The following is a 26,108-nucleotide window of genomic DNA, read 5'->3' as shown; positions in this document are numbered from 1 at the left end:
TGATGTGATCTTACACTTGCAGAGAACTAGAGTCTTGGGGACCTTTGTCTTCTGCAAGTACTTTTACCTTTTGGAGACCATAGGGGCATTTCTTTGTGCAGATTAAATGAGAAGAAAGGCTTTGGACAGATTGTTCCAAATGATTCTCTGTGTGTACCTACAATGTGGAATATGAAAATGTATATGGAAATTATCTGACACTGAATTTTTAGCATTGTCTATACCTTATGCTTTCCCCTGAGTAATTCCTTAAAACAGAACAGAAAGCAAACCAGATCCTGGTTTCTTCTGGTTTTGTTCTGAATATACTTCTGAAAGCAGAAATGAATTGAGCTATTTTAAAGTGAAGTTACATATATATGTGTGTTCCACAGCCAGTCTTTTCTAAACAGGAAACTTGAAGAGCTGCTTCTTGGTTTTTTTTGTTGAAAAACGAAGTTAAAATGCATAAACATCACTATTATGTGTAAAACACAGTGCACTAAGAGGATTATTCTAGAGGTTTCCCTGCACTTCTGTGTTGCCCTGGCTCAGAGCTAGGCCTGTCCTGAGGTCTTACTGCTGGTACACCTGGTAAAGGTGTTGTATGACACCTGCAGGGTTGCAGGGACTGGAAGCTGCAGGTTTCTCACCTGATTGCCATCTGAGTGGACAAAATCTATATTAAAAATATAGTTTTGCGAAAAACCAAATGTTTGGTATTCACTGTAACTTAGTTAGACTGATTTGCTTTTGGATAATTTCACTTAAACACTATTTAATTGGGTTTTTGTAGAAAAACCTTGGTTTTCTGCTGCAATTTTGGGGAGACTGTCAGAATACTTACATTCATTCTGAACCTGCTGATTTACAACCTACATCAGCTTCAAGACTTAATAACATTTTTGAAAAGCTGAAAATTATTTCCAGTTTATCTAGTAAATTCAGTGAATCATAAGTTTGATCACAAATTGAAAAATTCACTGGGATACACATTAAAGAAAAATAGCTTTTCTTTTCCCAGTCTAGGAACGGAAAGTAGCAGGGGCAAGATACTCTTTTTTTAAACACAAAAAATTGAGAAACAGTTAGTTTCCTTGTTTATATGTAGTCCTACCTTTGTTTAAGTAACTGTGCACAGAATGCACTTTTGATAAACAAGTAGATTTACCACATTTAAGATCATCTGATTAATGTTTAAGCAATTTGAAATGCCAGTGTTACTTCTAATTTTATACTTTGTTCCATCCATAGATGAGGTTTTTTATTCAATTCAATTATTGACTTTTTATTAACTTTTTGTATAAAAAATGCATATAAATCTAACTGATGTATTATTCATACTTCACATGTACTTTTTTTATTCTATGTTAAATTGAGTTATTAACATTGCTTATTTATTTGCATAGATTCCCCTGCTTGGGGAGTAAAAGAGCCCTGACTGATACTAGCCTTATCAGCTTACTATATCTGCTTTTACTAGTAATATATTGCACAATGCTAAGGATAAAACCACACATGGCAAGTGCTAATTGAATGACTAACTGCAGTTTTGTACCTGTAATCTTGATTTCTTCTGTTGAAGGTGCTTTTTGTCATCAGCAGTAATGTGTAGTAGGAAAGTTAGCACACAGAAAGTCTGTCTTGATTACTCTGGGATGCTCTATCAACATGTACATTTTTTCTCCTTGATGGGGTGAAGGATTGTCATTGTTTTTCTTAAATTCAGTGTTGCTACTTTTATTCTACTCAGCTCTGCCACTTCACTTAGCTAAAATTAGAAAGCAGTGAAAACTTCCCCTAGATCCCGCTTAAGCAGAAGATTAAATGTCAGCTGATGACTAGAATACTAACTTAGCCTATGAGTTCACAGAGGAAGGCGGATAGCTATGGTCAGGTTTGCTTTCTTCCAAGGCAGCGCAGTCTTCCACTCTGAAGAACTCAGAACTGTATAGAGGCGATAGAAGCAGAGGAAAAAAAAGAAAACTTGGCACATGTGGTTCAAATTTAATACAAAGAACACAGAAGTGACCAAACCTATTTATGTAAACAGATTCCCCTACAAAGTTTTCTTGATGCCTATTTGTTTTGCTAGGTTATTTTGTTTAAGAAAGTGCGTCAGGGGATATCAGGATGTTAAGTATTTTAAAGTGAAAAGCTGCTTTGCCTCAAGAACCTGATTAGTCACCCATATGCTAAAAGCAGGTTTTGTTTACTCATGAAAAAAAACCCAACCCTATTTGAAATGGGATTGGCTACTGTTAAATTTGACTGGGACAAAAATGCATGTCCTATATGACATTGCTTCCTCCTTCTCAAATGTAATTCCTATACATTGTGTGACCATGAAAACTAATCACTATCTACCAAAGTTGGAGCAATAAATGCTTAATGAAAGTGTAGCTGCATAATGGCACTATATTTTTACAGTATGACAGTTTTCTTTACTCGTGAACCTTGTTTCATTTCCATACCTGTCAGGAGGTAGGTGTGGAGGATTGTATGTTTCTGTCCCACTGAGCATGGTGTGTCAGCCACAGAGCGTGTTTCAGCCTTGAGACGAGATGACCTGACAGGGGACCTCATCAATGTCCATGAGTATGTGAAGGGAGGGTGTCAGAGGATGTTTCCAGGCTCTTCTTGGTGGTGCCAAGCAATAGGACAAGAGGCAATGGGCAGAAACTGATGCATAGAAGTTCCATCTGAATATGAGGAGGAGCTTCTTTACTGTGCCCTGGAACAGATTGTCCAGGGAGGCTGTGGGGTCTCCCTCACTGGAGATGCTCAAGAATTGTCCGGACACAATCCTGTGTCTTGTGCTCTTAAGATGACCCTGCTTGAGCAGGGAAGTTGGGCCAGATGACCCACTGTGGTCTCTTCCCACCTGGTCGGTTCTGTGATCTGTTGAAATTGCCTCAGAAAGCAAGCTGTGAAGGCACAGGCCAGAAGAAGGAGAAAGCTGTTTGTGGAACAAATGAGCCTGATACTCAGTTCTGATTGTGACTCCCAAATTCACTGATTTTTGATAGGTTTCAACAACAAGTAGCAAAAATAAGGATCTGTCATACGTAATTCATACATACTTACTTGCCTAAGCCTTCAGAGCTCAAGACAGCTTGTGAATTTGCACATCATACTAGGCATAATACCATGCTGTCAGTCAGATCTTCATTTCTCCATTTTGTCCAGTAAACTCATGTTCTTTCACCTGGTGTGTGGTTATAAAGCTGCCTAAGAAACCTGAAAGTACATTTAAAAGCAAGTTCCACAGAATGTATTAGTGTTGTTTTTAAATTGAAAGAAATCAGAAGGAACAGCAGAAGTTGTTTCTCAGCACTTAATAGCATGAGTTTAAGAAAAAGCCTAGTTTGTGTGAACTTTAGACAGAGGTTGCTTCACAGAATCCAGTCTCTTCACCAGCTTTGCCAATGTGTTGAGCCAGGAGAAGAAAGGGCATTCAGGCAAATAGATCTGCACTAGCATCAGTAACTTAGTCTGTTTGGTTTGATCTCTTCCAAAATAATTTTTTTCCATGACATCTCATTTTCCGAGGATTAGTTGTGGGGTTTAGGCAAACATTTTTGGCAGGTTGTGTTGAGATTTTTCTTTGAGTTGAAGTAGATGAATACCATTAAAGTTTAATACTACACATTTAGTACAGTGGTTTTAATTAAGAGGTAACTTTTGGTGTGGGAATTTCAAGCATTCCTGAAAATAGATCTGCATGGAGCTAAAATAAGAAAACAAATATTTATTTGAAAGGACATTTGCATGTAATACTAGGTAGCCTAGAACAGCTGGGGTTATGTCAGCAAGAACAGGAAAGCAGGCGTTAGACTGGGTTGTTTTTTCCCTGTAATGTCTGTCAAAATGAGTCTTGATCCATTACTGGGATTGCTAACACTAAGGGTATCATCTCTGGTTATAGTAAATAACATGTTGCAGCCAACTCTTCTCTTCCCCTTAGTTATCTTGGCAGGAGGTTAGAGGGCAATAATTCTATCTCTACTTGAAACACTGAAAGACCACTCAAATATATGTATCCTATTACAGTCTTGGTTAAGAACTATGATTAAGCATTCATTAAGATTTAAATAGTGGGAAATCCCTGTGAGATCAATTTTATAACATGTAGTTTATATCAGTCTCAACAGTGATAAATTTTAGTATTTTTCATGAATTGTGCCAGTAATTAAACATACAGATTTAACTATAAATTACAAACTAGCAAAGCTTAAGGGCATGTAATTAATTTAGTAATTCAGTGTAGCAAAGAAGAGACAAAATTGGAGGATGCAAATTACATTATGCTCTTACTGCATATGTGGGTTGAACATATACTGATTTCATGTGTCTCCTGGTTTTATCTTGGAGCTGAAAAAAAAATGTAAGTGAACTTCTGTTAAGATATACTCATGTATATCTTAGAAAAGTTAGACAAGTTGTTTACATGAAGTGGAAATAATAGCTAGAGAAATGTGAGTTCTGGGATGATTTGTCTATTTTTGTCAATGTTTGACTGTTCTGCAGGATTTGAATTAAGTAATTGACGGTTAATGGGTGCTCAGTTTCAATAGGCTCTGCATGCCTTCCCCATGAGACTTGAATGGACATGAAACACTGCATCATCCTCAAGTAGTGTTTTCTTCTTAGGAGAAAGTGTCTTTCTCACCTGCTTTTGCAGGTGTCTAAAATGATTTTCATTTTCTACACTTAGAAGTGAAGTGTTTCCAAGAAATTTCTCTGGAGAAGAGTTTACTGAAACTTGTAGAAGCCATGAGGTACTCTTGAAATGCTTTGGTACTTTGAGTTATTGGATATGGTAATTATAATTTTAACTATTTTTTATGGGCCAGCTCTTCAGGATTTTAAATAGTAGATCGTTCTTAACTAAAAATAACACACAAGTGTGTCATGCACATAATATTTACAGGCAAGTTAAACAAAATAACACTAAGTACTAGTCTAGCAAAAGGGTAATATTACTAGTTTAGCAAGGATAATTGCATTGTAAACTATTTCATTTTTACTAGAAAGCATGCTTCAATAAAGTGAAATATTCAGTCCGAAAACTAGATTCTGTCAGTAGGCAAAGTATCCTGTATTACCACCATACACCAACAAATAAGTGCTGTGACTTCTGGGTTGGCTAAATGAACACTTAATTTCATAATTGAGCAACATTTGTCACCTGTAATACAAGATTGATGCCTGAAGTTCTGTTACAACATCAAAACTCTCCTGTTTCCTAATGTAAACATGAACATCAACAGCAGCCTCTCCACCCTGTTTGTACTGTATTAAACAGAATGCTTGACAAATGTGAAATACTTGCTTTTACAGTGATTACTTGAATAGTAAATAAGTGTAGTAATCACTAATATTTCATAACCTAACTTGTTGGTCATTCTTACTGCCCTTTGACCTGAAAGTGTTCCAGAATATTCAGTGAGTCTTAGGACATTGTCATTACTGGCAGGAGAACCTTAAGATATTATACTTTGTATGAAATCACTGAATTAATGACCTAGTGACAAATTTAGGTGCAAAAGAAAATATTCTGCCTTTGTTCTAGTGACTGTAACTCCCAGATTACTTTGGCTCTGTAGCTTGAAAGTTAGATAACGTTCATGTTTTCATTTCACACACCTTACTGCCAATTCACTTGTTGGTGCTTCATTGTTAATTAATGTGCAGCATAAATATGTGAGTTATTTAAAGTGGAAAGTGTTGCTCAAAGTTGATTTGATTCTTTTGACCAAATTTCTTTTCAGACCTTCTCAGTTAGTGGTTTATGGACAGAAGAAAGATTGCAATATGTAAACTTACTCTTTTTTTTCCCAGTATCAGTGAAGATGAGCAGAAGATGTGATTAGTCGACTCTACTTTCCTCTCTCGTAGCCAAACCTTTCCTCTTGAAGGCAAAAATCAATCCAGACTGAGACCAGTATTCAAACTGTGGGGATTATCTCCTGGTGCTGTGTTCACTAGGAGGTCAGCATGAGGACATGGGTAGAAGCAGTGATTGTCAAGTTGACACTGTGAATTGCTCTGTGGCACCATTATTTCATAGGACTCATGGTTAACCATCTTTTCGTGAAAACTGATGAGTTTAATTCTCTTCAGCCTCTATTCCTGTCTCAGTTTCAGTAGAAATTGGTCTGCAAGGGAGGGAGAGAGGACAGTGAGGTAGACAAAGCAAGTAATGTGATTTCCTTAGGAAGGCTGTACAAGGCCAGATTGGATGGGGCTCTCAGCAACCAGATGTTCCTGCCCATGGCAGGGGTTTGGAGCTAGATGAGTCCCGTCCAACCCAAAACGTTTTATGATTCAATGAAACACTTACAAACAAGATACTAGGCTTAAATGTGTTGTAAATTTAAAAGGACGAGTGGTAGAAGTGGTTGCTAATTTAAAAATAGGTCCTTTGTAGTGTTAGTTGGAAGCAAGCTTTAAACACAGGGTTTGTAGTGGGTGAAAATTCAGAGTGAAATTAAGTTTTGTTTCTCTGATAGTGGAGTTAGGACTTAAAAATGAGTTTCAGAACAATGCTGCTTCTCTGAATATAAAAATCATTTTCACATAATCAAAGCAAATAATTCTGCTTTAATCAGATAAAGATAAGAGTATATTGCGTTCTTTTTCTTATTTTATTTCATTTAAAGTTCTTATGATCTTTTTGATCGCGTTTAGATTTAGTTTAACACGTGTCAGCATAGCTGTAAAGGGAGTGTGGTATGTGATGGCAGAGGGAACAAGCAACCCAAGGTGAAGAGAATGGGAACCATTTTTAACCAGCTCTACTGCTTTAATTTGATTCTCAGGTACATTAACAAAGATGTTCATGTCCTGCTAAGTCCTGTTGGATGCCCTGGAATTACTTCACTCAAAAAATCGAAAGAAGGGATATGCTATTCTCTAGACCCACTGTGTGAGGTCTTCTTCCTGTTTCCGGTATTCACATGGAAATTCCAAATGATTGTTTGACTTATTTTTATCCCATTAAGTCTAATATATTTTTGTGTTCATGTTTTTGGCTCATTTCTGTACCAAGAGTAAATAAGAAAAAAATGAAATATGATGGCCAAGGAGAAATACATGTTTGTTTTCCTAATAGATGCAAAATATCTTAATTTATGGAATAGATCAGAATACTAATCAAATCAGTAAAAGGGTAGATTTTAATCCCTCTGTGGAAAATGGAGATAAATTTTACCAAGATTTATTAAAAAAACTGTAATGTCTAGACATCATTAGATGGCATTACCGTATTAGATGTTAGCATTGATGAAAATCAGTAAAAAATGTGGCCCTGTGTGAGGTACATGGTGTATATCTGTTTCATGTGTGTAGGACAGTAGTCTTAACTGATTGCTTCTTTCCCTACAAGATTTCTGATTTTTTTCAAAATAATTACAGACTTGTTTTTCTTGTCTTTTGGGGAAGAGTACTGTCTGCTGAATTCATTGGGTGGTTACTCACTGAGGAACCTTGCACTTTTGATGCTTCTTTTAAAACAATCTATTTTTAAGGCTGCTTACTAAGTTATGTCTCTCCTTCACCTATGTTCTTAATGCCTGGTAGTGTCAAGAGCCAGGTAGATCACCTGCCACTTGGACTGGGATACAAAGTTGTGGTGAATATAGTTAAAAGTCTAGCATGTTCAGTAGGTATCCAGTTATCCCCTTTTAAATATTTATGGGAAAAGGTTAAAATGCTGTTTCCAGCACAAGCTGGACCTACCTAGGACTGGTCTGTGTGGGAGCCAGGCACTGTTGATTGTTGCTGGTCTTTGCAGTCCAAGTTTCATGTTGTTGTACAAATGGAAAGTGGTTTTCTTTCCTGGACTTCAGTGTACTTCCTTTTTCTTATCACAAAGGGCAACCAGACTTTGTATTCTCAACTTTGCTTTGACTTTATGACTGATTAGCCTAGTTTCTAGATTGATTCCCAAATGAAACAAGGTTTATATTATTGCACTGGCAGCTATCATTCTGTTTCACACCCATTGGCTAACTTAGATCAAATTTCACAGGGTAATGGGTGCTTCATGCAGAAATGCTGCCTCTCAACCAGTTGGTGAGGCTGGGGTTGAGAGACAGAAACCACTGCATGGGATGAAGGGTATCTTGTGTGTGAGCTCCAATGTTCTGCTTGCCCCAGGAGCTGGCTGGTGTGTGTGCTCTACAGATGTGGTTTGCAAGCACTTGGAAAGAGCTTTAGGATGACTTGTGGTTTCACTAAGTGATAACTGAAGCTCTAGGTGGGAACTGTGGCCATGAAGGGAGAGATGGGGATGAGGGGAAATGAGCGCAAGGAACTGAGATGAATCCCGGAAGGCCTTTAAGAGATGTGGGAGACCCACAGCTGTCTGTGTCCTCTGTGCTGATTCTGGGACAGAATTAATCATGAGAATTTATCTTTCTAGGGTCACTGTAACATCAGTGGAACTCTTGTTATTTGCATCTTGCATGTACAGTGCTTTATCCTTTGTAATAACTTTCAGGCTAAGGTCTAGAAGGGCAGTCTATTCAGAGGCTATTGCTTTAAGTTTATCATGCTGCTCCAACAAGCTTTCCTTTTGTGGCTGAGATGTCAGTCTTTAACAACAGAGGCACTTCTGACACTTGATAAATACTGCTTTTAGAAGTGAGCAGTGCAGAAGTGGAAAAACATTTAGATAAAATTTCTTTTATAACATTTGTTTCTTGGCTTTCTGTCTTAAAGTACCAGCTGATAGTCAGAAGTGCCTTTCCTGTGGAAAGTGCGGAGAGTGATAGGGTCTACCCAACACCTACCCATGGTTCTGTTAAGGAGAAAAAGGGGACATGGAGACATAAGATGCAGTAGATTAGTGTTTTTCATCAATAGAATTAATTGCAATTGGTTTTATTCACCTTAAGATAGGTATTACCTTCTCGGAGGCCACAATGAGTTTTTAATAAAATAATTTTGGTTGTTATGAATGTGCAATCTCTGATAATACCTGGTAAGTGTATTTGAGCTCTCCTGATTCTTGCCATGTATGGCACAATAAACTTCCCAAATTTGGTCAAATATTTTTAGCCACTTAGTCATATGTCTTTTAATGTGCTGCATATGTAAGCTTTTGATTCACTTAGCAACAGCATTTTTATGAGTATGTCTTGCCAGGTTTTCTCATGTATACTTGAAAAATAGGCAAGGATTGTTCTGTGTTGGGTTGTTCACAACCAGATGGTTGAGCTTTTTTTTTTTTTTTAAATAGTGCTAACCAGTTTTAAGATATCCTTTTTTTCACAGATGATAAATTTTAGAGGATTTTAAGATAAACAAGCATGCAGCATATAAAATGTAATATTAAAATACCTACATTATAAAAATGTTTCGGGTGTAAATTTATTTTTCTTTATAATTAGCTGGTGAATATTATTATAGACATAGAATATCAGTGCTTGGACAGATTGAATATCTAGAAAAACTGGATATATGGCTGTATATAGTTGATGTTTCTGTTAAGTGAAACATCGGAGTTTCTTGAATTTGCTTTCCTCCTAAACTGATTTACCACGTCTTGTATTCAATTCTTTTTCATCAAGTAACAAAATGTCTTACATAAAGAGGTGATTAGATTCTCTTCTTTCACAGCTTGCTATAAGTGTATAAGCATTGTGCACTGATGATAAGTGGAAGAAATTGAAGACAAATATGCTTGAGGAACTTGTAGTCTTTATTGTTGGAGTATGTTAAGAAATTATTTTATTAAAAGAACTGCTGATTTTAGGGATGGATACGGCTAGAGTTTTCAAGGCGGTTTTCAAGAATACCTTAAAAGGTAGGAAGGTTTTCATTCAAGAATGTGCTTTTTGTTTTTAACTGAAAACTAAATAATGCAAGCAGCATATTGCAGTCTAGTTGCAGTCTAGCTGTACCTAACTAATGCAAATGCAGTTAAAGAAGGATAATTTGTTGCTGGTTTTGTTTGGCTGGTTACACTGGGCAGCAACATTCTCCTCGTGGTGTGGCTGTTGCCTCAGCATTGCCGAATGGAGGAAAGCTTCAGGATTCATCTTGGAATCATGGAATTACTTAAATAGGGATATCTGAATTGTTTTCTTTCCATAGTAAAACATTATGTAACTTGGAGGGTTTTCAGAAGTGTTCTGAAAAGTAGAATTTATACTTTAATTAGAGGCATAATTCTCTAGAAGGATTTAGGAGCCCAAGAGTAGAGGTTCTCATTTCAGCCTTGTGGCTATGTAGTATTGTTGATTTATTAAGCTAAAAAATTAATACCAGTCTTGTGGGGTCTAGCTGCTTGTAGTTCTTGCTGTCCTGAAGTGCAGAGGGACTTTTCTCTCAGTTGCTCTGCCCTTTTAAGGGCAGCAGGCTGGAAGTTGGCAAGAGAACTTACCAAGCACCCTGTGAGAAAAATACTCGAACACAGAGAAGAAAGGCAAAATAGGAGTCAGTCAAGATGGAGGTCTGGAGAATGCCAGTAGTTCTGCATCTAAGCAACGCTGTTTTCTTGGTAATTAAGAGATGTGGGCAGATGATAATATTTTTGCAATTGCCAGAATGATACTCAAGTAAGTTTATAAGCTAGAGTGATGATTAGACTGTTAAAAGATTTATGGTGGTATAGAATATGCTGCAGTAGAAGACAGTAGGGGGATGTTGAAATACTATGTAGCATCCCCTTCATACTTTGTAGTCTCATCTACATTTACAGGTAAAATCACATTATGGTGTTGTTTTTGAAGTGCTTTTTTATCGCTCACAATTCTAGTTCATGGTGTAGCTGTTTATTCAATTATAATATCCACTCAGGTAGCTGAGCCGGGCCTATCATGAAGTGAGGAGCCACCTTGTACTGGAGAATAAGGTTGTGGTGGTGATTGTAAAGGGCTTCTCAGAACACCAGAATGCATTTACCTGATAAAATAATATTTTTTGGCTCTTTTAAACTCTGTTTGAATTCACTGATTTAAAAGGTTGTATAAATCTGAAACACTTGCTGTTTATCTCTCAAATTCATCCTGTCTTGCTGTCAGACCCGAACAAAAAACTCTACTTCCTCATTAGAACTTAAAATACTTACCTTTTCTCCTGAAGATGTTGCTTAAAGATGCACAAGATTGTAGAACAGATTTAATATGAACTTACTTCTTAACTCTTTCTTTCTTTGTAGGCTTGTATAGATGATAACGTAGATATGGTGAAATTTCTGGTGGAAAATGGAGCAAATATTAATCAACCAGATAATGAAGGCTGGATACCTCTACATGCAGCTGCTTCCTGTGGATATCTTGATATAGCAGAGTAAGACTTTTTCCTCTACTTTTAAAATCTATGTATTTTGCTAAGACATTGCTAGAGAGACAGTAGAAGCAGATGGTATTCATAAATTGTCTTTTTAGTTGCCTCTGGGACGTGCAGTAAGGAAGAATGCTTTTATACTGTGTGAAGTGTACTGCATCCATAACTTTGTGCATTGCATTTTTTCTTTCTAGTTTTTTTACATTGCATCTTACATAGGTACAAACATAAACAAAACATAAAACTGTTTGACTGTCAGATTATTTCTTTATATTATTTTCTTTTGTAGAAAGGTTGTTATGGGGGAAGTCCCAGGGACAAAGTTCCAAATCACATTTATTAGTAGTCTGAAACATTATCCTGGGATAAATCTACGTGTAGGAGATAAGTTTTACAGTTGTATTTGCAGTCTTGAAATGTTTGCTTTTCAGCTATGGTATAGAACAGCTGACTAGTTATTTTGGCTGTGGAGCAAAATCCTACAGTAGAAGCTTGATGCCTGTTTTGGTATTAGTTTAAAGCCTACGCACTGCTGAATTCCAGGAGTGGCTTTGTTATTCTTGAAGTCTGTTGAGTGCCACTGAAGATGTGCTAAAATCAAATTTTTCCAGAGGTTGTTTGTTTGAGCCTGAAATGATGATTCTTTTGAGAAAATGCGTGGCATACGTTGTTCAACACACAGTTGTTGCAGTTAAGCGGGTAATACTGTCTTTTTTAAAACCCTTTGGGTAAACACAAACTTCATTGATTTTGCCAACCTCGTTGTGATATCTGATCTAGTGTAAGATTTGGATAAAATACAAAGTAGTATTTTACCTTGTAATGATGTATTAATTGCGGTGGTGAGGAATGAAAATTGTGAGTTTGTTCTGGGAGTTTGAGAGTTTTAATTGCCATAGTCTAAATGGAAATGAAAAAATCTGGAGACTCTAGTATATATTTTCCCTGGAAATTTTATTTTTTGGGTGTTCTTAGAGGGAAGTGCTTTGCATATCCTTGATATAACTGGGGCACTGTGTGACCACTAACCTTGTAATCTGCCTTTCTACACTATGCAGATGTTTGATGCTGTAATCCCCCTTGCATGAGTACTGGAAATGTTTACCTCTTGGCTATACTATGACAAGACTTTCCCTACTAACTGAGATACTATAAGCCTTTCTTCAGTTTAGTGGAGGTAAACACCTGCCTTTTTTCCACAATAGGAAAAAGTTCAGTTAAGTGATCTTGATTTAGCATTGCAGCCTAACAGAGGCACTTGTTCAGAAAAGAGAGAGCGATGTCCCTCATACACAAAACAGTTTTTCACTATTGACTTGGATATCTGAGATCTACCATCTGTTTTTTATTCTCTCAGATTGGAGCAGAACATGTCTGCATATTTTCTATAGATAGCCTTTAGAGAAATTAGGTTATTGGACTATAGTCCTTTGGGATGTGAGACATGTAAGCTGTTGGAAGAGCAGTGTTTTTAAAGTGCATGGAGTTCTGAAGATAAGCTGTTGAAACAAATTTCCAAATACAGCTGAGAAGGGTAACCTGCCCTGAGTGGAGCAATATTTATATCTGATGAGGCCCATAGAGTTTAGATCTTCTTCAAACTGCTTCTCCAGGAGCTCAGCTTCAATTAATTTACAAAAAGGAATTCTACAAACCACAGTTTGCAGCTGAAGCAAAACTGGGGGAAGGGGAAAGGATGATACAATAAACTATCAGAGATTAGAAGTTTTATTTTAATTTAGCCCATAGTATGTGCTGGATCCAGCATCTGCTTTAGTAAGGAGGTGTTCCTGGGAAGCATGTGAATGTGTGTGTGTGTGTGTGTGTGTCTGTGTCTGTGTGTGTCTATGACTGAATCTGATATATTTTATTTTTAGCCCTGAATTATCTGGTTCATGGAAAGAGGCTTTTAATTTGGGTAAATTATGGAGGTTATATAAATAGTTTAAAAAAATTACAGCTAATAGGTTGTCATCCTTCTGTTCTTTGTGATATAGACTAGCATTTTTGTAAATAACATCCATTCATTTCCTATTTTACTGCAAGAGAGAAGACAATCAGGGAATGAGTTCTGGTGTTTCCTAACTCTTTTAATAAAGAGTTGGGAAGAGTCTGACCTGTGCTTCCCTTTCTTATCCTCCTGTGGAGCTGCCTGTTGCACAGCTTTATAGTGCTTCTCAAATTGGAGACATGGCAATCTTATTTCTGCTTTCTCTGCTGCCATCTTAAGTTTCCTTAGGGCTTCCTTCAGATGTAAGTAGTTGGAATTTACTTATTGAAATAGCACAACTCTTTTAAATACTCCAAAATACTCCAAAATCAGTTAATATATAGAATTGGCTTACAATTTGCAATTTTACAATTTGTATTTTTAAATTCATAAGAAAAATATTGCATGATAGTATACTTTGATTTTTTTTTCAGGCTTGCATGTTTCAAAATCTAAAATTATATCTAAGAAAGCAGCTAAGATAGGAGATTCTAATTCTAATCTTAGAATTATAGAGTAGTTGAGTGGGCTGGGACCTTCCATAGATCATCTAGTGCAACCCCTCTATAATGAGCAGGGTCATCTACAAATAGATCAGGTTACTCAGAGCCCCGTTCAACTTGGCCTTGAACAAATCCAAGAATGAGGCGTCTACAGCCTCTCTGGGCAATCTCTTCTGGTGTCTCACCATAAAATCATTTGGATTGGAAAAGACTTGCAAGATCACAGAGTGCAACCTTTGACTGAACACCACCATGACAACTAAACCATAGCACTCAGTGCTATGTCTCAGTTTCTGGAATGCTTCCAGCAATGGTGACTCCACCACCTCCTTGGGCAGCCTGTTCCAATGCTTAACTACCCTTTTCAGTGAGCAAATTCTTCTGATGTCCAGCCTGAACCTCCTTGGCTCAGCTTGAGGCCATTTCCTTTTGTCTTGTTGCTGGTTGCTTGGGAGAAGAGGCCAACCCCCATCTGGCTGCAATCTCCTTTCAGGGAGTTGGAGAGAGGTTTCCCCTGAGCCTCCTTTTCTCCAGGCTACACACCCCCAGCTCCCTCAGCCACTCCTCACAGGACTTGTGCTCCAGACCCATCACAAGCCTTGTTGCCTTTCTCTGGACATGCTCCAGCACCTCAATGCCATTCTTGTAGTGAGAGGCCCAGAACTGGACACAGGATTTGAGGTGTGGCCTCACCAGTGCTGAATACAGGGCAATGATCCCTGCCCTGGCCCTTCTGGCCACACTATTGCTGATCCAGGCCAGGATGCCATTGGCCTTCTTGGCCACCTGGGCACAGCTGGCTCATGTTCAGCCATTGCTGACCAGAAGCCCCAGATACTTTATCCCTTGGACATCATTCCAGCTACTCTTCCCAAGCTTGTAGCCCTGCACTGCATTGTTGTGATCCAGCAATTTGACTTTACTGAACTTCATCCAGCTGGCTTTGACCCACTGACCCAGCCTTTCCAGATCCCTCTGCAGAGCCTTCCTACCCTCCAGCAGATCAACATTCCTAACTAACTTGGTACAATCTGCAAACTGACTGAAGGTGTTGTTGATAAATATATTAAACAGGGCTGGCCCCAGTGCAGAGCCTTAGGGAACACCAAACACCCCAGTGAGGAGTGCACCTGTCCAGGTCATGAGCAGCCAGTTTCTCCAGGAGAATGCTGAGAGAGACAGTGGCAAAAGCTTTTCTGAACTCCAGGCAGACAACATCCACAGTCTTCCTCATCCAGTTGGTGGCTCATGTCATAGAAGGGAGATTAAGTTGGTCAAGCAGGACCTGCTTTTCCTAAATCCATGGCTGGGCCTGATCCCTTGGTTGCCCTGTACTTGGTACTCACAGTGAGGAATTTCTTCTTAATATCTAATGAAAACCTTCCCTCTTTCAGTTTGAAGCCATTCCCCACTTTTTCTGTCACTACATGCCTTTGTTGAAAGTTCCCCTCCAGCTCTTTGGTTGGCCCCTTTAGGTACAAGAAGGCTGCTGTATGGTATATATATGTGCTATAATGTACACATTACTCTTAAGTAGTCCCTGCTGCTACTCAGATGTTCCTGAGTGAGTGCCCCCATGTGCTGGAGGTCTGTGAGATGTATAGAATATGTATGTAGGTGGTAGGGAGCTTCTCTAAAAGAAACTCAGGATATCTCAGGGAGCCAGCACTTCAGCCATGTTTTAGCATTGGTTCCATGCTAATTGCTAGTGGGTTGAGTGAATCTGTGGCATGGGTCCCTACTTGTTGGGGTTTTATTTTGCTTTGTAACTGTAGTGTCTGGTCAGTGGGCTTGTCATTGCAGGTGTATCCCCTGCCCCGTTATGCTCCACTGTTTTCACCAGTCCAGTGGCAGCTTCTCCCAGCAGTATCTCTTACGCCATTTCAGTCTTCTGCTCCTTCAGAACAGCTATCTTCTCTTGAATATGCTTCCTGGCTCTTCTAAAAAAAAAGAATGCATCTTCCTCTTTAAGAAATGTTAGTCTCGCAGAAGGCCACTTCAAGTGAAATACAGCAAGAGAAAGTGGTTCAGTGTGTAACAAAGTGTCGTCTGCTTGCAAATGGGGAGCTATGCTGTAAAAGTAAAATCTGGCATGGAGGGCAACTGCTTCTGCTGTACTGTTGTTTTTGACATCTGTAAATGCTGGTAGTGTTTCAGCTTACTGGAAATTATTTGAATACTTCAATTTTAGAATTGCCTAATTAGGTTGCTGTTCATCCAGTTTATGATTATGTAAATTACCATAAAAGTAACTGTAATATGAGCAAGTTTTAAATTAAAATTATTCAACAGTGCCATAACAGGTGGATTTTGCATAGTATGTTCTCTTTTCTGTTCTTCACCCGTTTTTTCATACATAGCTTTACCCAAAGGAGCCTTTTTTTCACTAATGCGCTGGTATGAATTAAGAAGTCAGCAACAAATGCTTTGTAAAATTAAAGTTATATGAAAAGAAACTTCAATGCAGGAGGACTTGAACAGAAATTTTGTGTACATTCTTTAAGATGGTATTTAATGGGGAGGACCATTAAATTTACCTTTGTAAGACTACTTTCTTGTGTATAATGACTTATTTTATCTGATAGATCTCTTCCACAATTGAAAAGCTTGTATATTTCACTATCAGGGAATAAACAAATTCCATTTTTTAGAACACAAAAAAAAAAATTACCAGGGAGGGGAAATATAGTGCAAAGTGACATTTAAGAAACAATTTAAAAATGCTTATTTTTTTATTTCTCTCTGCTTTGTATTGCACCTCATTAAAATAAACCTGAAAGAATAGAAAATTCTCTTTAGTTCAATAATTACAGTTTGTAATAAAAATTGTTTTCTTGTGGGCTTTGTAGGATGCCTGGTTGTGATCGTGTAGTTGATTTTGTAGTTGTATTTTGAATCTTGTTTGCAGCTATTTAGAGGATACTTTTTCATTTTACCCAGAATGAAAGAAGATGAATCTTCTAACCAGTGTAAGAATAGTATTTTTCAAAACCAACATAGAAGTCAGTGATAGTTACACTTTGTTGCAAAAAAAAAAAAAAATCCGGAAAACCAAAGGAGGAGAGAGGTGTCTGCTGAGGGAAGAATAGCATTTTCATACCTTCATGTAGTAGATATTACAACAGTTTGACAAATTTTGCTGTAGATACTAAAATTCCTCATGGGTTCAAGGGATGAGAAATTTATGGAGGTTGGATACATTAAAAAAAGAAAAATGTGGAATTCATACGTAAAAATGGGATCTGATTGAGAAAGTCCATGAAAGTAGTTGTAAATGTGTTATATGAAAAGTAGCATATATTTGCTCTATTTTTATTCTTCTTGAAGATCTTATGTCTGGTGATGGGCTAGAAGTTAACTGGATGCTTGGACTGAGTCTGTATGGTAGCTCTTATGTTTGAGAGGCATGTTTGATACATGTAGTTACCCATACAAACCCTAAGACTTAGCATGGTTTCAAAATACCCCTTCTTTATTTAAGAGCTTTTAAAAGCTGAAGCATATGATCACAGTCAGAAAGCGAAAAACACCTCAAGGTCAGAGTCTGCTCACGCAGTTTATTTAGGAAGAGAATAGCAGCTTGACCAACTCGGCTGCTGTTAAACGCGGCTCAGCCCCTTTCCTTTTTGCCCAAAGTTTCCTGTGTTGTATATCCCCTCCCTCCCCTAGTATTTTAAACAGACTTTGAAAGGCTTGTGTGTAACCACAGGCTTGCTGCTGATGCCCATCTGTTCTTTCAGACTCAGACACCTGAAAGTGAACCCAGCCAAACTCGTTTGCTGAAGCCTTGGCAAACCATTGTCCCAGGATCTCCTTATTTTAGTAACAGTCCATTAAGACTAAATGAGTGATCCATGTCTGATAGACAGAGGACTCTGAGACATTCCTGCAAACCTATAGTTGGATACCTAGATGTTCAGTGATAGGTGGTTTTCGTGCAGCTCTAATTGCCTTGGGGACACTGCTGCAGGTGCCAGCTGGTAGTGATTCCTGTCTGTAGTGCACAGACAGGACCAGTGCTCATCTGGCAACAGCTAGTCAAGAGAATTTAGTGGAGTTTGACAACATGATTAAAGTGATCTTACTTGAGACTATTGCAGAAATGGAGAGATAGGCACTTCCGCCCTTGGTTTTCCCTCCTCCACCTTCTCTCTTGCATTATCTAATGATCACACAACAGTATGGGAACTATTAGCGTAAGAATAGCCTACAGGGGGTTTGGAGGGTTTATTCTCTTTTGGATCACTGAGCTGACCTGGCTTGCCAGCAGCACATGGCATAGATGCAGGTAAAAAAAAAAGTCTAAGCTGCTTTTCAGACATACCTGGTACTTCTGATCAGAAGCCTGGCTGAGTAGAGCTGCCTGTTTAGTGGTGGAGTCCCATGCTTCATCTCCTACCTCATGAGCCTGAACCACTTAGTACTGTTGAGTGTTCTTTCATGGTATCTCAGGGTGTTAGTGCCAGAAAGTATGTTTCATAGCAATTGTTTTTAGTCCATTTTTCCTCAAAGTTTTAATAACTTGATCATCTGAAGCTGTTACTTACTGGAGGATTTTTAATCCAAACTCTTCTGCTGTAACCCATTTTAATCCTAAAGAGCAAAACAGTACTTAGGCAAAGCAAGCTATTAAAAATGTCAGGGATCACTTCTATCTCCTTCAGCTTGGTTCCCAGTTATGGTTTTAACTAAGTGAGTATGAAGTGATATTATTAATAATACATTCAGAAATGGATCTTTGGAGAATAATCAGAAATTTGGATTTTTGAATGACAAGGTAAAGTGTGGTCTGAGGTAAACCACATCCAAACTGATTATGCAAACTGGTATGGGGTTTGGTCTGATAGAGATGCTGCAAGGTGAATGGATGTTTTTGTTAGGATCCAAAATGTTTATTTAAGTGATACCAGGAAATGTTAACTGGAAGAGTAGAATTAAAACGAAAAGCAAGCAAAGATGAAACTTAATACAACCCACTCAAGAAAATGAAGACTTCAGAAGGATAAAACAAGCCACGTGACAAAATAAAAACAGGGGAAGAAGATATATTCCCAGCCAAAGAAAAACAGCTCTTCTAGAAGAATGACTGACTCTTACAAGTTGATACTAGTAAAGATGCAGTGTTTGCTTTGAGAGCCACGAAAAGGTTATTGCAGGCTTTGGAAGATTATTTCAGTTAATTTCCATTTGCTGCCTCCTTTCTTGAAGAACAGATAGGGGAAAAAACACGTGTCGCCTAGTGTCCTGTCCCCCTACTCAAAAGTGTGATGCTCTGTGCAACATAAAAGTTCCTCCTTCCCCAAACTTGTATTAGTTATCTGCAAGCATAAAGCTAAATTCTGTTAGGTAAAATAATGGACAGACTGGGAGAAGATCAGTGAGGTAGTATCAGTTGACATTTTCTTTTATGAAGATGTACTGTGGCAGTGTCCTATTTCCATCTTGTTTTTGCTGCACATATGTATGTCCTAAGAAAAATTAAATACTAATTAAGTTGTTAAGGTTTATGGTGACGTTCCCTTTTTAAAATCATGTTATTATGTGGTAGAGTTTAATCTTTTCTGCTGTGTAGCTGTGATCTGATGTGTGGCTAAAACCCAGCTGACAGAAATACACAGTAAAATATGGTTGATGGGTTAGAGGAAACTATAGGACTTAACCAATTTTCATACCTGCTTGCTCAGCTTAGGGAGTCGAGGAGAACTGGTTACTCTAGAATGTAGGAAGTGTGTGCTCCATAGCTGCATTCTTTCAGATTGGATTACTCTCTGCATTTCTACTTGTGACCCTAAATATTTTTAGTTAGTGTATTAGTATTTATTTATTATTAATAAAGTTATTAAATATAATATACAGTTATAAATAGATACTAATTATTAGTAGTATTTATTTATTAATAAATCAATAAAATTAATAAATACTCATTGATAAATTAATGAAATTAATAAAACATAAATTAATTAAACTTACTAATAAAATAGTAAAACTAATAAATGGATGCTAATTACTATTAGTATTTATTTATTATTAATACAGTAAGTATTCCTGTTCTTCTAAGGGTAAATGTACTAAAAATTAAGTTCAGAGTTATCTTCCTCAGGAACACAGTTTAATGGAAAATAACTTTTTTTATTTTAAGATGATTTAGCAGTTCTGTCAATCTAATGAAAAGTCAAGGGACTGATGCCCATTATAATGCTCAGAGCACTCTTAATTTTTGGCTGAAAAAGAATTCGAAAGTGGAGCCGATACCTAAAAAACCATCCTGTTTTGAGAAGTAAAGTAGGAGAAATCTTACTTGTTTCTCACAAAACAATAATTTTATTGGTATTCTGAGAACAATTTAGAGTAGATGCCTTACATCTCAGTTCTGAAGGTTGAATGTGATACATATGGAAGGGAACATGTATAGAAGAGTAATAGATATGAAAACCCAGGAGCTTGGATAGACTCAGAAGAAGCAACACTCAGATCCTTCCTGGTTGAGGGCTTGTAACTGCCCATTGCCACCAATAAGTTCCTATTTTCTAGGTGGGACTAGAACAAGGGAGAAGAGCTCCAGATAAATACATGAGCAACCAAGTTCTGAATTGCACAAATGCTTGATGGGTATGGCGTACTGTCACTTGTGAAGGCCTCATCAACCAATTCAAAATTTCTGTGTGATAGAGAGGTGGTGGTAGATTCTTCTTAGACTGTGGAATCGGTGGAATTACTGGTACTGTTGACCACTGAATATAGTATTTATTCAGTTATCTGATATAAAAATAATTTGATTTGCAGCGAAGTTGGTTTAGAGGACTGTTTTCTAGGACAAAACAAGGTTGTGGTATAGATTCTCACTTCTGTGCATCTCAGTTTCTATTTTCTTTCAGCTTTTACTTGAGTGTTTTTCTCTGTTGTGTTTGACCCTATTTTGACACATACAGTAGACTTTCTAATGATGCTAAAGCAATTTATGACCTACTTATCCTTTCTTAAAGCCGTGTCTTTTAGTGGCTATCCTAAACTGCATCAGTTTGGTGCAAATGATCCTAATCTGCATGTGTTTTCCTAGTCTTATCCCTAACTGAGGCAGGATAAAAGATGCTTGAGTTCTTCTTAAATGCATGTAGATGGAGCCATGGTATCTCTAGACACATAGGGCTGATGTGCATTGATGAAAGTGAGTTATTTGGATATAGTTCACATACTAAGACACAGAAACGTGGGGTTTTCCTCTGAACAGCAGATATGACAGGAAAAACGGGTAAAAAAGTAATTATTTGAAACGTCTTTATTACAGACAAGGTACTGCCTATCAAATTTGAATAAAGTGTAGGACTTTCTTTTGGAAAAAAAGTGATTTCAAGGAAATTCAAAGTGGACTGAACAAGTTCAGTACTACTGAGTGATCCTAGAAGCTGCACTGTGATGGCAATGTTGCTTTACAGAGAGGTCTGCTTACTATATTATTACATAATATAATTACAAACGAGATAAGTTCTGTGATGTAATAGTATATGCTAGGATCTGTTTAACACAGGAAAAGAGTTGATCTTGGTTTAAATTTTTCTGATGTAAATGCGAGCATGTGGCAGTTAGAGAAAAACAAGCCTGTTAAGTCCATACTCTTAACTTCTGCTGAAATAGAAATCAACAGGAAAAATCATTATTTCTGATGCTACCATACCCAAATATAGCAATGCTACTTTTGGCATAAGGCAGGAGGGATGATTATCTGCTTGTGGGATCACCTCTCCTTAGCTGAGGAAAGCAGGCAGCAGCAGTCTTCCTTCTTCCTCCTCCTCCTCTGCCTCCATGCTGCTGTTACCTCTTGTTCTCAACCAGTGTAACTCAATCCCAAGTGTTCACCTTGATGACAGTTCTGTAAATCACCACAAATGCTTGGAGACTTGGCACAGGAAAGCATTCCAAGCATAGTGTTGTCAGCTGGAGTTACAGTATGTCCTCTGCAGCAGCAATGAGACATTTTTCATACTCAGCCTTTATTTTTGCACAATAATGCTGCAAACTTCAAAATGAAGGGGAGAACGCTCATTCATCAAGTGCATCATGAAAATAACATTTGATATGCATTTGAAAAATACTTCTTGCTTTGCATAATTTCATTCCTGCTGAAATGTTTGTTCTGTATTCATCCTGGCAATGCCAGGCTCCCCTTCTATTTTTTTCTTGGGTGCTAGTTTGTTTGGGTTTTTTGTGGTTTGTTGGTTTTTTGGTTTGGTGTTTTTTTGTTCTCTTGGGGTTTTTTAGTTCTTTTGGTTTTGTTTTTTTTTGTTTGTTTTTTTTAATAGGCCATATGTTTCCCTATATGACTTTCTTTGTATTTTCCACTTTCTTCACTCACTGTTTATTTTCACCTGAACGTGTCTCTGCCACCTCTCAAATGTCTTTCCCTCTATGTGGATATGGCAAAACTGAAGGCGTAGTTGCTTTTCAGATGCTGCAAGCATAAAGTTTTCCCATTCCATCTTTGCACCATTAAGTTTAGCTGGCCACCTACGTACAAATATTTCTAGAGCTGGCTTCTTTCAGACGTTCCTTAGAACACAAGAGGACTAAGACTAACCAGATACTGTTATCTGCACTGTTTCTTTTATGCTCCTGCATACGGAGAAGGAAGACAGATGGGATTCTACTTAGTGTGCTTCCTTGGGCATACAAGTTGCAATGGAGGCTGGGAACAGCCAGCTTTGTGCAAACTTCAGTGCTGTGTTGGTATGTTATGGAATGTTTGCTTTATAATCATAAATAGGTTGTTTATGTAGGTATAGTATTTATAATTGATAGTGCTGTTTACATAGGATTTTTTTAAATAAGTTTGGTAGCTTTGGGCGTATTTGACAGTTTGAAGCAAAGATGTCTGTCAGTCCAAGATGCCTTTCGTAAGAGCTTCATGAGGGAGAATCAGAAACTGGATTTAATGCAATAGCTGGAAGAGCTGTTGCGTATTGAAGGAGATAAAAAAGTCTTTGCAAACTCATTAATTATTTAGAAAAAAAGATATATGCTGAAGTCTGGATTATACTGATGAAAATTCAAAATAAATGTCTCCTTCCATTTCCATAAAATCTTCTGGCCATTTGTTTCTTTACTGGTTTTTGTTATTCTTTTTTTTTTTTTTTTAAACATCTCTAGCTATCAGAAACTCTTGGAGTTTGTGTTCTGCAGGAGGAAATCATAAATTTACCTCAGGTCTCTTGTTGATATTGACTGTCTTAAAATCATCACTTCTGTATTTCAGGATAAATAATTGTCTAGTTATGCCAAATAGCCCTAGTTGGTCTGATTTAACTTGGTGTTTTACGTAGCTTCTAGCGGATAATACTGTTCATAGGGGGAGCATTCCTTTTTAGAAAGTGCTGCAGCATTCTATTTTCAGGAGAGCAAGATGTGAGTGAAGAGTTTCTGGATTTTGCAAAGCAGCATAACCTTAAAAGTGCCTGAGTTTTGTAACGATTTGATTTTAATTTAAATGCCATCACAGAAGCCTGTTTTTCTTGTGCTAGTCTCTATTGAGTTCTAAATGTTCAGAGGAAGAAGGTTGAGGCACAGCAGTGACTGACAGTGTGGGATGGCATTTTGCAGAGTGCCCGAATAAGACATCCCTGTGAGTTTGACTTTATTGTTTTTCAAGTAATTTGATTTGTTCTCCTTAGGTCTTAAAATCATGTAGGAGAAAGGATTCTAGGCCCACTTGAATTTCTACAGTTCTGGTTCCAATACTGAAACTGGAACCTTCATTTTCTTTTGTAAATCATAGGTTCAGAAGAGAGAACTGCTGTAGTAGCTCAGCTGTGGAGAAAGGAGGTGAGGAAAGTTTTTGGTTTTCTCTCAAGGGGATGAGGAGATCCCCACGGTGCAGAGCAGGTGCTGTGTGAGGAGCCCCTGTCAAGGCAGGCAGGGCTCCTCTGTGCCTCGCGAGACCTGCCCTGCTGTGCACCCATTTTAACACCCTCCACCAAATGCTTATAGGGATTAAAACACAGGTTTCCCAAACTCTGAGGTTGTGGTTTTTTGTCATTACATTTGTATGGGTTTTGAATTACATATTTAAAAGTGAGTGTAACAGTGAGGATGCAGGAGGGGTGGCTGGCTATTCTTACCTATTCAGCCAACCGTATGTTTTCCATAACACTTGATCACTGACACAGGGCATATTTATGCTGTATACCACAATGGAATTTAGCATAATGTTACTCTAATGCTACCAGATTTGCTTTAGGTTTGTATTATTCAAATCATTCAAGAAAAATAGAAAGACCAGGCCTTTCTTCAATATCTTATTTTGAGAAGTGCATCTTATCATTCAAGAATCACATAGAAGCTATAATTATGTCTCTATATATGTTGTCCATACAGGTAGGTATACGTTTGCTTACCTGGCCTTTAAGTGTTATTTTTGCTGCAAGTTAAAAACCAAAACTCCTCAAACCAATAAAACCAGACCCAAACAAAACTACATTTGGAAACAACAAGTAAGCTTGAGGTAGCATTTCTACCTCTGTCTGAGTTAACAACGTTGTTAGGAATTCAGATTGGAAGTGAAACTATTCTACAGTTAGAAAATATTTGAAGAAATATTTCCGGACATTTAAAGCAATAGAAGGTCTGAAAAGGATTAGGCTTTACAGTTTTAGTGTACTTCAATTTTAGAAAAAGTTGGAAATAACAATGTTAAAATTTTATTATTTTTATTTGTTAAATGTCTCTTGAAGGTCTAATTGTTTGGCGAGATTTATTATAGATGTATTTTTGTGCGTAATTTGAAAGATTTGCTAGGATGTACTTTTAAAAGTGCGTAGATATTTTGTATTTTTAAAAAAATAAACAGTGAAATAATTCTGAAAGGCGTTTTTTTTTTTAAAAAAGGCAATTGAAATACATATTCCAAAGATGTTAGAGTTTTTAATTTTTTTTTACATCCTGTGGACTGTGGGGCAATATTTTTTCATTTTTTGTTTCTTGAAATGAGGTTTTGCACAGCTGCATGAACACAGTGACACTTTTTCTGTCTCTGCTGCCCTGTTATCATTCAATTAAGATGCTCATGGAATTAATTTGAATTCCACCATCTATGGATTTTTTAAACCAGCTGGGTTTAGCTGAAATCTTAAATGTTAGCTAATTAGTTAAAAGTTCTTGGCAGACCAGTTGTGCTGTTGGTTGGTGCCCCCACTAGCAATTAGGCTATGTCTCTCAGGAAAGCCACACTGGGCATGTTTATTTTAAATGTTTATGCAACATTTTTTTAGGCAGGTCCCTCTTGTCACATTTTAGGAGTCAAGAACTGCTGTCCACTCTTCTGAGCAATCTGAAGGGGACCACTTACTTTCACTAGTGAGTCTCCCATGAGCTCAGTAAGGAGTTTGTAATGAACTGAATTCAGTGGCCACTTTTCTGCCCTTCCCTGTGCTTGCTACCCTTCTGGTGACCTTCAGGTTCAGCCAGTATTTCAAGTTAATTGTATCTGTAATGACTTTGCAAACTTCTTTCCAGAGACTGTGAACTGGGCCAAGGTTCAAATGTAAACAAATGCCCCCCTTTCTGGTGCTGAGATAAATAATATGAAAATGCTATCTGCTATATGTCATCCAAGTCTGAGCATCTTCCAGATGCTTCTTAAGTTCTAAATTCACAGATATTACTCTATTTTGTATATAAAGTTTCTTCGGAGAGAGGTGTTTCTCTCTCTTTACTCTGTGTCTATATATGTTTGGTTAACAGATGTACACATACACAAAATTAAGTTGTAAGGGTTTTTTGTTGGTGTGCGATTTTTTTTTTTTAATTCAGAATGTAGACCATGTTGCTAGCGAAAATTTTTTTATTTCCAGTTTCTGGGATTGGCTTTGGTGTGGACTGTTTGGCTTTTGTGTAGTAATCTCAGAGGATTGTTATTTATTGTCTCAGATATACTGAGATTCCAACCCTGCTTCCATGTTATTGAAATGTATTTTACATAAAAGGATAGGAGAGTATCTGGGTTTCATAATAATTCTAGAAAATATTTTTTTTCCAAAATCGTTAGTTTCAGTTTTCAGTAGCTATTGAGGAATATACAGCAATGACTCCTAAAAGAAGATACTGTTTTCTGCTCAGTTATGCCCTACAAACTCAGGGCACCATTCACTTGGTCTTGCTTACCAAATCTGTTCCCTTTTTGCACATGTTGCAAAATATACCCTTTTTGTATATGGTGCAGAATCAAGTTGTCTATGCATGGGAAATGATGGGTCTCCTTTCCATTGGTAGCACCTGTAGGTACCAGGCTGACTTCATGTACCATCTGAACCTTGTCATTCCTTTGCTGAAACTAGCTGTACTGTAAATAA

General features: G+C 37.5%; 1 protein-coding gene across 12 annotated transcripts in view; it reads left to right on the top strand.

The window, feature by feature from the left end:
- PPP1R12A (protein phosphatase 1 regulatory subunit 12A) overlaps positions 1-26,108 on the top strand; it is a 110,588-nt gene that overhangs the window by 31,440 nt on the left and 53,040 nt on the right. For all 12 annotated transcript variants that reach the window (XM_085045670.1, XM_085045598.1, XM_085045634.1 and 9 more), the window contains exon 2: positions 11,150-11,280. In XM_085045670.1, coding sequence (XP_084901796.1) covers positions 11,150-11,280 — 131 coding nt within the window. The remainder of the gene's footprint in view (positions 1-11,149; positions 11,281-26,108) is intronic.

Source organism: Lichenostomus cassidix, chromosome 1Aa, assembly GCF_008360975.1.
Source record: "Lichenostomus cassidix isolate B80296 chromosome 1Aa, HeHo_3.0, whole genome shotgun sequence".
NCBI lineage: Eukaryota > Metazoa > Chordata > Aves > Passeriformes > Meliphagidae > Lichenostomus > Lichenostomus cassidix.
This window is presented reverse-complemented; position numbering and strand designations above follow the sequence as displayed.